Source organism: Malurus melanocephalus, unplaced genomic scaffold (assembly GCF_030028575.1).
Source record: "Malurus melanocephalus ecotype Western Australia unplaced genomic scaffold, MMel_1.1 scaffold_618, whole genome shotgun sequence".
NCBI classification, from domain to species: domain Eukaryota; kingdom Metazoa; phylum Chordata; class Aves; order Passeriformes; family Maluridae; genus Malurus; species Malurus melanocephalus.
In genome coordinates, this window is record NW_026623850.1 from 318,760 (window position 1) to 330,736 (window position 11,977).

An 11,977-nucleotide genomic window follows, 5' to 3' on the forward strand; every position below is an offset into this window, starting at 1 on the left:
TTTTTTTTTTTTTTTTAATTTCTCTTTTTATAAATCTCAATGCATTGGGATATTAGGTTACCAACTTCATTTCTCACAACAAATGATTTTTTGAAGTGAATAATTGTGTTAAAAATTGTCTGTCAGGTTTGATTAGTCCAGTGAAACACCACTACCCACACTCTGGTGACAGGGTTAAACCATTTGTCCCCATCACATCATTTTKGAATCAGAGGAAGAGGATGAAGCCACTCAGCAGGGCTGGTCTAATTATTGTGAGCATGCTAAATGTCTCCTGAAGATGAGGTCTGTAATGAAAACTGAGCAGTCACTCTTTTAGAAAGAATATAATAGCATGTTTTATAGATTCCTTTAACAATACTGCCTGTTATTTATTGCAGCTGTAAAATGGATGCATAAGCCCTACTTTATTTCAGATTCAACTCTTGCTATTTCTTCCATGGGTGCACACAGACCCCATTTGTATCTTTAATCGAGGGAATATGACAGCAATAGCTCCTAAAAAAGGATTGAGAAAGAAAGTGCAAGGGAATGGTTTCTGTTTCATTGTCTATCCGAGGTATGGGCTTCCCTAAAAATGTGTACATTCATATGTATGTCCAAAATAAGGATAAATAGGATCAATCCCAGACCTTCAGAAATGAATAGCTGAAATTCCAGTTATGTTGTCTGGGACATGATTTTAATCTTAGATTCTCCAGTCCCCAATCAATTCTATCACCTCTCCTTACATTTTCAGAAACACTATTAGGTCTTTGCCTTTTAAGATTAGAGAGGTCACAYATAATGCTTATCAACAATTCTAGCACTTTTGCAGACTTGTTTATGCTGGTCTCACAGATAACAATGTCATATGGTTGTCCAGTCTGAAGTCCAGCAACTCAGACTTGAAATAATTCATAATTAGCTAATTTACAAATAAAAAATTCTCAAGCTCGTTCCTGAATATTTGTAGGAGAAAAAAAAAATAAAATCTTACAAACATGCCCTCAAAGAAGATCATTAAAACCTTCCCTTGATGAGCCCTTCCCATACCTCTGTCATTGGCTTGGCCCTGCCTTTTACCTTCTATCTCTACAATAATCAAAAGCKCTTTTTAGATGATAGAAGAATTTCCCAATTTTCTGCCATATTTTATACCTTTTGTATGAAGACCTTTTATTTTATTATCATTTTTACCTGTCATCAATATTCTGCAGGTTTTTTACCCTTGTATGAATATTTTTCATGGATCAAGAAACCTATTTATTCTTCTTCCTTCTCATCTGGTGTACAATAAAAATGTCTCCAGAAAAGAAGCCTAATGAAAGAAAAAGTGGATGTAGAAATTGCTTCAGAGTGCAATAATCACATAAAGTCATCTCATCAAATAAAGGGCTTATTGTGGYCCTGCCACAAACTGTCTGAGCAGAGCAGTCTAAAATACCTGATCTAGAGCTGTCTGAGATCAGCAGAAAGACTTCTTCCAGTTTTTAGATGGCTCTGTGAGGTTATTCTCATTTTATTCTCCAAGTCAGTCTCCTTCCCCAGCCCACTGCAAGGAAAATGTGTGAGTGRGAAGGCCAGGGAAAAAGGCAACTGGTGTGTGTGTGCCCATTCCCTGRTGTCCCAGCACCATTTCTCCTAAAAGCTTCTCTCTCACCTCCATCTACAGCCTCCTGAGGACAGGGGAGAGCTGACAGGAAAGGAAGGGTTGCACTTCCTTTGTGTCTCCTGTTTTTCCAGTTGCACCCAAGTSATGCCCTGAGTCTGGTCTGGGTGCTCACCTGCTCTGAGTGTGGGGCTGTGCACGGGTACCTGGTGATCCCCTTGGTCTTTTAACCTCTTCTTCTCTATTTTCCCCTCTTTTTGCCATCCTGAAACCAAGGTGAGTCCTGATCCCTGTGGCTCATGAGAGCTGATGGCAGTGGCCAGCATTGACCTTCAGAGCCCTCTCAAAACTGTGCTCAATTATCCTGCTTATTCCACAGGAGAAAGTGAAACTGCTTAATTACAAACACAGTTGGTAACACAAAGACCTTATAGGCCGGGAGAGCAGAGATAATGCTACTCCAGCAGAAATTAGGATTTCTTTGTAATGATTTTGCACTTGGTAGTGCCAGCAGACCAGTTTCCTCACTAAGTTTATATAGTGCTGTTTCTCACAATATATTCTTGTTGCTATTGCTCCTGGTCTTGGAATCAGTACCCAGGAGATGCAACAGGAATCTCCTTTGCAGATATTTTTAGAGCACTGAATATACTATCAAATATACTATTTGAATATACTATCAAATTTGATTCTGTCTCTGACAGTTATTTTTAATTATGCTTATTKATGTTATGACTTAGAAGTTATTTTAGCATACCAGTAGTATTTTGAGAGTTATGTAGRGAAATAAATATAACCTTTTAGATAAAACTTTATGAAAAAGGCTACTGGATCTCACATGTAACCACATATAAACAGTCCTTAGGGGAAAATTATTGATAATCAGCTCAAAGATTAGGGATGAATCCTTAAGTGCATTCTATCTACTATATTCTGTGCTACAGAGATCTAGGACCAGARCCAGGATAATTCATCACAGAAAATTTTTTACTGGCCCTTTCCACATTGAAACCCAGTTTCCTTAACCAAAGTTGGTTGAAATTGACTGAGATTGTTCTTGCCTTGTTTTATTTTTTCCCATCTTTTTGAAGTTGRTCGAGTAGGAAGTTCAGAAATGGGTCAAATGACTGATGTTCTTTCATTCTGCCAAGGTGAAAGGGAAGAGAACTTTGGCAGAAAACATTGCAGATAATGGAGGTTTGAGAGAAGCTTTCAGGGTAAGTAGATGAGAAATATCTGAAACATAGTATTATTAAAAAAAAAAAAAGCTGTGGTTATCTTCATGTTGCTGAAAGGCACTTAATATCTGTTTCTTATCAGGCATACAGGAAATGGGTTACAGAAAAGAGGGGAGGAGAAGAAGAGCCTTTGCTGCCAGGCCTTGCGTTCACACACAACCAGCTTTTCTTCCTGAGTTATGCCCATGTGAGTAGMACAAATGTGATTCAAATCCCCATCTATTAACCTGAGCAATGTGTGGTGCTGGGACAGGCCTGCTTTGTTTAAGTCTGCATCACCCAAAACCAGACTTTTGATAGTATAAGCACAGACTTCTCCCAGACCATTATTTCTTTTTCATTCCCTCTTTGTTTTCATCTATCCATGGAGCCAGAACTGCTGAAATTATTCTTGGTTTTGCACAATGTTGTCACAGCAACTTTTTCTGTACTTCCTATTTCTCTCCATTAAAAGAGTCTTCCTGCATGTATTGACTCCTCACACTCCTCCAGTTTTAACTTCCCAGATTCCTGGTGCTTGCAATACGCAGCAGTTTCTGACTGCTTCCACCAAAAAATCCTCTTAAAAATGTACCACCACCATTTGTAACTGTGTGTGCTGTTCAGGGAAACTAAACAGCAGTGAAGAAAGTCTTAGTTTATTTTTCCCACCTGTACACTAAATATGCTGTAACAAAACTTTGTTAAAGGATGTGAGCTTTTTAGAAAAATGTAGAGCAAGGCAAAGGATTAGAAATTTATTTATTTGGTTAAACAAATTGGGACAAACTCCCTACATGAGAAGTAAAAGTCGGGCTATAAAACTCATTGAAGGAATGAATCATCCAAACTGAAAAACCAGGACCCAGTGCAACCAGTCCTGGCTGAAAATAATTTATCTGCTGAGAGTCAGTGTAGCAKTCTATGGGCCTATGGCTGTTTCAGTTTGGCTATATTGAGCAAAGAATATATTCCACTTTGATAATTTATGCTGAATTTAGTTTTTCTCCAAGAAAATTTTCAAGCTCTAGGGTTTTATGGGACCACTGAAGGAATCATGTGTCCAGTGGTCYCTCACAGGGAAGGAGTACTGTATGCAAGGTATCCTCAAGCTCAGCCTATTTTCACAGAGCTCAAGACACTCATCAGACCTATTTAAACAGTCAGAGCTGTGTTCAGCCAGACAAAATTGCATTGAAGTCCAGTGAAATCCTATGGGCTATCTGGATTATAGGATTTTATTGTTAGGGAAATTTAACGTAGAGACTTAGGTRAGGTAGGGTCTGTTTAAAGATTTTTCATGCAATGGATACAGAATAAGGGCAATTATTCAATTGAGCAAATATTCTACCTACCCTGTTTTGTGGTCAGCTATGATAGGGTTAAATAGTTTATCGTGAACAGGGAATTGGAGAACACTGATGAAAATGTGGAAAATGTGTAATTTCAAAAGAAACTGACATTCCAATATGGAATAAATGTATAAATAAATGTCAGTATTAGTATAGCTGCAGTTCTAGAGATGATAACCATCATTATGTGTACCTTTGATACACATTACATAGCTTTGACACCAAGAAGTGTGTTTGGTAATTATTAAGGTGTGAGATGCTGCAGGACAAGCTGAAAGACAAGCTACCATTACAGAGAACTTAAAAAAAAAAAAAAGAACAAGTGGCTGTGATTAGATGATGGGAAAGAGTGTGTAGAGAAAAACAGTGGGTGGAGGCTGGATCCATTAAGGGATTTGAAAAACTAGAGAATGTACCAAGAGAAAACTGCAGATTGGCAAAGATGAAACAAAGTAGGAATTTRTGGTGTCTTTCCATTTTATGCATTCTATAAGTAATAGGCATCTTAAGAACAGTGAYATTACATTTTGCTTTACTTACAAAKTCATCCCAGCTAATGTGCCTGTTTCTGTTTTATTATTTTTTTATTATTTTTATTAGGTAAGATGCAACTCCTTTAGACCGGAATCTGCGAGGGAGCAAATATATACTGGAGCTCACAGCCCTCCTCAGTTCAGGTAGTGCTAATAAGGAATTTCCTGGGTGTACATACAGAATCAATCACTGCAGAGCAGAAGTGCAGAAATTGAGCATTTTAAGAGGGGGTTAAGAGCAAACACAAAATTGGATTGTGCTCTTTGTTTRGATTGAAATTGAACTGGTTTTATTGGCTTATCTTTCACTATTACGAATGCTCTTCTGTAAAATTGAGGAGCTTGCATCTCCCTTCAAAAGCATTTGAACCAGAACACACTCTGATCCCTGTGATGTCCTGTAATCATGGTGTGAGTACCTAAAATGCCTCATCTATCACTTTCTTTCCCTAAGCAATTCTAGTTTAGAAAACAGTGAATATTGGAGGGGTCTTTGATTTAATCTGTCTGAGTTCATTAAAAGCTTCTAAGTCACTACCTTGAACTACATTGATAATGCAAAGCAAGACGTGCCCTGTAAGTTCAGCTCCAGACCAAACTCTTTTAATGGCCTTCAAGCAATTCTAGAGAATTCTACCACTTTCTGTTGACTAGAAGAGTTTAAGCTAGTTAATGAGGACAAAAGTAGTGTAGTATGCAAATCTGTGCACTTTTTAACAATTGAAAATAAACCACGACAATGAGGACAGGAGTATTAGGCTGACCTTCAGCCTACAGAGAGATTCTTTTCATAATTTGTACCCTTGTTAAGATTTTGGTAAAGTAACCATCTGCTCTCTAAAAGTCCTCAGGTTTATTTACCTATAGATTTATTTATAGTCTGAATCATTACCTAGTTACATTCCCACAAGATGGTGCAAATCACAAAATATACAGGGATCTCTAAGGATAGAGTATTTATTAGGGAAATTCCTGGAGGCCTCAGGCTGTGAAAGAAAATTTCAGAGAAGTTTAGATTAATTTGAGACCTAGAAAATACAGACAAAACTTTTTCTTAGTTTTTGTGTGAGATGATGAGAACTGATTTCTGTATTAGAACTGAAGAAAAGCAGTGGTGCTTGTCTCCTCTTGCAAATGATAAAAAAAAAAAAATCTAAATCATCTAAAAATCTACATCATCTAAAAAATCATCTTATTTTCTCTCAGTTTGGTTTAATTTATGTCCCAAGACCATCAGGAGTATAACTGCAATACAGCTATCTYCAACACTGACAGCTCTTTCTGTCCAAAAATCTCAAACAGCCCTTTTAAAAGTAACTATGAAAGGTAAAAGTAAAAACTATAGAAATGAGCAATACATATCTTGAGCATGGGTGTGTGCATCTGAACTATTCACACCAGGTTCTCTTCACAGTGAAAAAGGAAATGGCATTTTAGAAGGAAAAAAATAATAAAAAAAATCTATAAATAATCTTTCAGCAGGTAATAAATCTAAATTACTTAGACTCTGCAAGTACATCTTTCTATTGATTACCCAGGGAGGCCAGGGTGACCTGCCCAGGGAAAGGTGTCCCTGCTATAATTCATTGGGATGAAATCCAGACAGCCCACTCTGATTTCAGTTAATGTGTGGCAATATCAAACCCTGGGTAGAAAAGTGGCGTGCATGCACACATAAAGATTTTTTCATAACCTCTGGGTTTATCTCTTTTTAATTGGCAGATTTTCAGTATTAGCATGTGCCTTTGCTATTTTTGAATGCCAATTTCAGATTGAAATCTCTGTAATGKCARGCAGAACTCCCACCAACATCAGCARCAGTTCTGCATGACCAGCTCTTGCTGTTCCAGTCCCTGAATATGTATCTGCAACATTTTTACAGWAAAGCTGTATATTTTATTTGAAGCCTAACCTCATTTGGTAATCCTCCCAACAAAACTGACCTTTAGACATTTTTGTGCCAGATGACTGCAAATTTTCTTATTCACAGAAAGTCTAATCAATGTAATAAGAATGTTTTCTACCATGCTGAGCTACACTGAGAAGCTGATTGTCTGCAATACAGAAAAATGCTTCCTCACTACACAACAAAGGAAAGGTGTACAATTAATATCACAGTAGATTCTTTTCTGCTCTTAACTCTTTAACACCATTGCAAGTTTCAGGTTAGTAAACTCCAAGACGATTAAAAGCATGGGGAAAAGCAACAAACAACAAAACCACAGTCTTGCAAAGGTAAAATAATGGTTTCTGATGCATCAAATTGTGAGAGCAGGAGACAAGGATGAGTGCATGCAAAGAACAAGCTCTTCCCCTGTGCCCAAGGTGCCAGTCTGGGGTGCAGACACATTTYCCAGCTTGTGTCAGGCAGGGATTTTCTGTTCTTTCAATATCACACTCCTGTGGTAGAAGGATGAGGGCTTGGGAGCTGCTCAGGGTAGAAGGCTCAGAAAACATATTTCCAAAATATCAGAGGAGTTGAGATGCTCACAGGTGTAAGGCTGAGCTGCCCAACAAGAAACCACTGCCAGCAYAACCCCAGTGTGTGCTTACATCCTCCTGCTGGAAGGGCAGGAAGAAGGATTCCACTGTGCTGATCTCCCACTTCTGGTGCCAAGAGTCACACCAGAAAATTACAAAATGCATTTGTTTTTCACTGAGTTTCTAGCAAAGCAAGATGCTTCTCAAAGCATGAAAGAAAACGAGGTTTTCTTAATGTTAACTTTAACTGGGAGCCCTTCTCCTGATCTCCTGAATATTTCGCTTTTCTTTATGGAAAAATTATATGAAAGCCTGAAAAATTCAGCCTGAAGTGAAAACACTGAAACGCTTGCAGACTGTAGTGTTTACCAAAAGGTAACCTGCACGTCTGGCCAAACAGTGACAGAAAAGAATAGATACAAAACACACAAAAAGTGGGTGAAAAAAACAGAAAGAAAGAAGGACTTTATTGTGGGACAAGCCTCTTTTATCCACTTTAGCAACCAGAGTATACATTTGTGTCAAACATACATTGGTCAAGAGACAGCTGTTTAATTAGTAATCAGTACATAATTGGTGAGTTTGCAAAAGCTATAGTATTAGTAATGTTTATAATTTTTAGCTACCTGTGTTATCAATTCTACATTGCAATCTCCTTTTCTCAACAGTAGCCAAGGTTGTGTTATTCCTCCTCCATGCAGGCTGTTAACATTCCCTTTCTTTTCCCAGGCCTCAGTCGTACACAATAATTGGCTGAATTTCACAATCAGGGTTTGTGGGGCCCTTTTCCCCCACACATGTCCATTTCTCTTCTCTTTGCAGAGTAATTGGAGCCATGAGCAATTTTGAAGAGTTCCGCAAAGCTTTCAATTGCCCGGCGAACACGACGATGAACCGCGGGGCAGAATCCTGCCGGCTCTGGTAACCATCCATCCCTTCCAGCTCCTCTGCCAGCAGCAAGCTGCAATGTGAACTGCTCAAACCCATTGCTGGAGTATCAGAATAATCATCAGAAATCTGGAGAGGTGTTACTTCAAATGCGTCTTTCTCATCCGCGCTATTTAGAGCCCAGAAACATTCCGAATAGAAGAGCTTTTCTTTAAGGATAATAATAAAAAAGTGACTCCTTTTAACCATAAAACTACTCTGCAGTTGCATTGCTGTTGATGGATAACTGCCATTATCAATTCCAATTCCTGATTTATAGTTGAGCAAGAGGTAAATGCTAAAATTCAGTTTCAATCTATTGCTCTGCAGGGGTTCTATGCAGAATGCTCCCACACAAAATTTATTCTTTCTGGATGGAGAAATTCATGAGATCTGCTATAAAGCCAGCTCTGATCTGCTGCGTGATACTGCATTTTCATAACTTAAGCTGTCACAGCCCAGCATGCCATAAATGATGTTGCATGATGTAAAGACACGAGACTTTATATAAATTCAGTTTAATATGTCAGATTAGTGCCTCAGATTTTGGAACAGTTTCAAGGTGGGGAAGTACCTCATGGTATCTATCTGCAAGGACTAAAACATAGGGGACACTTGTCACATCATGGCCTCTTCTAATTTTAGAACAGCTTATGATAAAAATCAATGYATGATGAAAATTAGAGGCTCTCAGAGGGGATTCCCAGCACCATGATRCTCATAAATATTGCAGCATTTATTCCGGTTTACACTGTAAGCAGTTTTTTCCCGGGGGATGGTTTTTACCTTGTGCTGAAGACAGCTTCATCTACATTTATTTTTTTAAGCCAGAAATATTATATTAGTTTTAAATGACAGGTTTTCTAGTGTCTGGTTCTCACAGAACGTTGTAAGTAGGGTGTGTGTTTGCCCTCATGTTCTGGATAGGGTCAGGATGACTTGTGATTTTAAGGAAAGAGTATGTGACAAGAAAACAGAGTACCAAAATCATYTGACTTGCCTGGATAAAAAAGGCAATTTAGGAGTAGAGGACTTATAAACACAGTAATAATGCAGGCCATCTGAGTTTTCAATCTGATTTTTAAGAGTATTCATGAAAAGAGATTTTATTGCAGCAGAAAATYTTTAACACATAACTGTTACTGGGTGGGGGGAAGCAGGGGGGGCTGGGGGAGCAGGCACACACAACTCTTTTTTTCCCAACAGAAAGGTATCTGTATAAGTGGTCTATATTTATACCTTGTGTATGGAATAATTTCAAAAGAAGTTTATTTAGATTATTTAATTACTGCAAATCCATATTGAGCTCTGTGTGTATATACTTATATATATACAGATATACAAAATACAATTTTTTTAATGTGCTTAAATTTTATTTTATCAGTATAGAAGCTTAAGATAAACTTTTTTTTTTACAAGGATTGGTCAAATATTGTTGGATAAGGACTTGGTTGGATGGTCACATCAGAGAGGGGTGGTCAGCAATGGGAATTTGCAGCCCAGAAAACCAACTGTGTTAGAGGCTGCATACAAAGCACCGTGGGCAGCAGGGTGAGGATGGGGAGAGGAGAACACCCAAATTATCAGAGAGGTGGAGAACCTTTCCTGTGGGGAACAAGAACTGGGATTGGTCAGCCTGGAGAAGGGAAGGCTTCGGGGTGATCTAAATTCAGCCTTCAGTAGCTGAAGGGAGCCTACAAGAAACATGGAGAGGGGGGCTTTTCACAACACCAGATGGGATGGTGTCAAAAAGAGTTGTTTTGGATTAGATATTAGAARGAAGTTCTTTAYKRTGAGGGTGCTGAGGCACTGGAACAGATTCCTCAGAGAAGCTGTGGGTGCYYCATCCCTGGAAATGTTCAAGGCCAGGTTGGGTGRGGCTCTGAGCAAYCTGGTGGAAGTGAAGGAGGGTCCCTGCCCATGGCATGRAATTGGAATTARATGACCTTTAAGGCYCYTTACAACCCAAATCTATGATTGTYCAACAATCATGGTGGAGGGAGGTTTACTCCAGCCAAGAAACTGAAGCAAATTGGGTTATTTTCCTGTGTGTCTTTAGAAAGAAGGGGAACATAATGGGAGCACAATTTAGACAGAAAGGCAGAATCCCAAAATACCTTCCAGAATGAAAGAAGCAGACATTCCTGACCTTAAGGCTGTGTTGGCACTTTTTAGGAACAAAATGATTTGGACTGGAACATTCTTTTATCAATTTTTCCCTAGAAAAGTCAAAGTTTTCTTAAGAGGAAAGCATTTTTCCTTCCTTCATGCCAGCTGTGTTCCTGAGTTCCATGGATTACAGTTTATCATTTGAATTGCCACTATTAAATATTTTTCCTGGAGGTATTTTTCCCATAAATTGTGATGGCAGTATTTTTATAGAGCTCTTCCTCAAACAAGCAGGTGTGGGGTTTTAGCAAAGGGATACTATTTGTCTGTTAATGGGGAAGTTCCTTAGCAAATCGAGCTCTGTACTGACTTCATTTCTCTGCTAACGTGAGCACTGACATGACTTGATTTTGGCTGCTTTGGATCAACAGCACAAAGTTCAGAGTTCACATCCTGGACCCATTAAAGGTAGTACCAATATGGATGTTGTCCTCAGAAAAGTCAGGACATCACTCAAGCACTTGTGTGAATTTTCTAAATTACTGGACTATGCTAAGATGTTTTCACAACAGTTGAAATRATTGGGTTTTCTAATTTTATCTCTCAAATCAGAGATGCATTTGCAAGAACTCCTCTCTCATGGCTGTTTTCCAGTGGGACAGATTCTGTCATTTTGTGATTTATGAAGTTGTTTCTCTGTACTAGATAGCATTTTTTTTCTAGAACGTCTGATGTTTCTTGCCTTAAATGTCACTCTTCTTTCTCCTTGCTAAGCTCAGGTCTTTCATGTTTAATACCAAGGGTTTTTGAACTGTGCTGTGTGTATTCCCAAAGGCACAGGAGCAGGAGCTGGGTGTTTTGGGGACAATGCACAAGGGTTTTTGAACTGTGCTGTGTGTATTCCCATAGCACAGGAACAGGAGCTGGGTGTTTTGGGGACAATGCACAAGGGTTTTTGAGCTGTGCTGTGTGTATTCCCATAGCACAGGAACAGGAGCTGGGTGTTTTGGGGACAATGCACTAGGAGAGAGGGGAAGAGAGGGTCTGACCAGATTTTGTGTGCTGATTTTGGCAGCTGAGAGGGCACCCACACACTGCCAGGAAATCCAGGAGTCCTTGCTGCTGACTGGCACATGCATCAGTGGTATCCTGTTCAGGAAATCCTTGCTCTTGACTCAGGTTCTCAGTTCTGGGGTTTAGGTCTTGCCTATGTCCACACAAGGTTTAGGTCTGGCCTGCCTCACCTGTAGCTTTTTACCTCAAACCAAAGAGCTGATCATGCAATTTACAGTTCACTTTGGATAAGCTACTTAGGTACCATTTGGAAAGCAAAGCAAARAAGGTAATTAAACAAGTTCTTAAAGCTTTTATCATCAAGGACAGCCAAGATATTAGTGATGGCTTGTGAGGGCTCTTCCCATTTCCTCTGATTTATCAGACCCCTGTCTTTGCTTTGTTGTTTTATTGTCTCTGCCAGCAGTGCCTTCCTGCCTTGCTCTCAGGTTCATTTATTATGTCTATGCAAACAAATCCTTCACCATATATATCCTTTTCCCAGAGCTTCAAAATTGTTAASTTTTTGCTTAATTTTTGGTAATATTGTGTAATGTTTCTTCCTGTTGGCTCAGTAATCTGCTTCTTTTTCAGTGACCAGGAGGGGAAGGGTCACCTATGAATGAAATATTTTTACCTTTGTAAATTTGAAGAGATATTTTTCTACTGTGTAGACATAAAGAAACAGCCTCTACTCCTATCCCAAATCTCCTT

General features: G+C 38.9%; 1 protein-coding gene across 1 annotated transcript in view; it reads left to right on the forward strand.

Annotated features, from left to right (window-relative positions):
- The window catches only part of PHEX (phosphate regulating endopeptidase X-linked), a 95,595-nt gene extending 87,491 nt beyond the window's left edge, over positions 1–8,104 (forward strand). The window contains exons 18-21 of the mRNA XM_057383268.1: positions 2,732–2,808; positions 2,912–3,016; positions 4,761–4,837; positions 7,997–8,104. Coding sequence (XP_057239251.1) covers positions 2,732–2,808; positions 2,912–3,016; positions 4,761–4,837; positions 7,997–8,099 — 362 coding nt within the window. The 3' untranslated portion in view covers positions 8,100–8,104. The remainder of the gene's footprint in view (positions 1–2,731; positions 2,809–2,911; positions 3,017–4,760; positions 4,838–7,996) is intronic.
- The last annotated feature ends 3,873 nt before the right edge of the window (positions 8,105–11,977 follow it).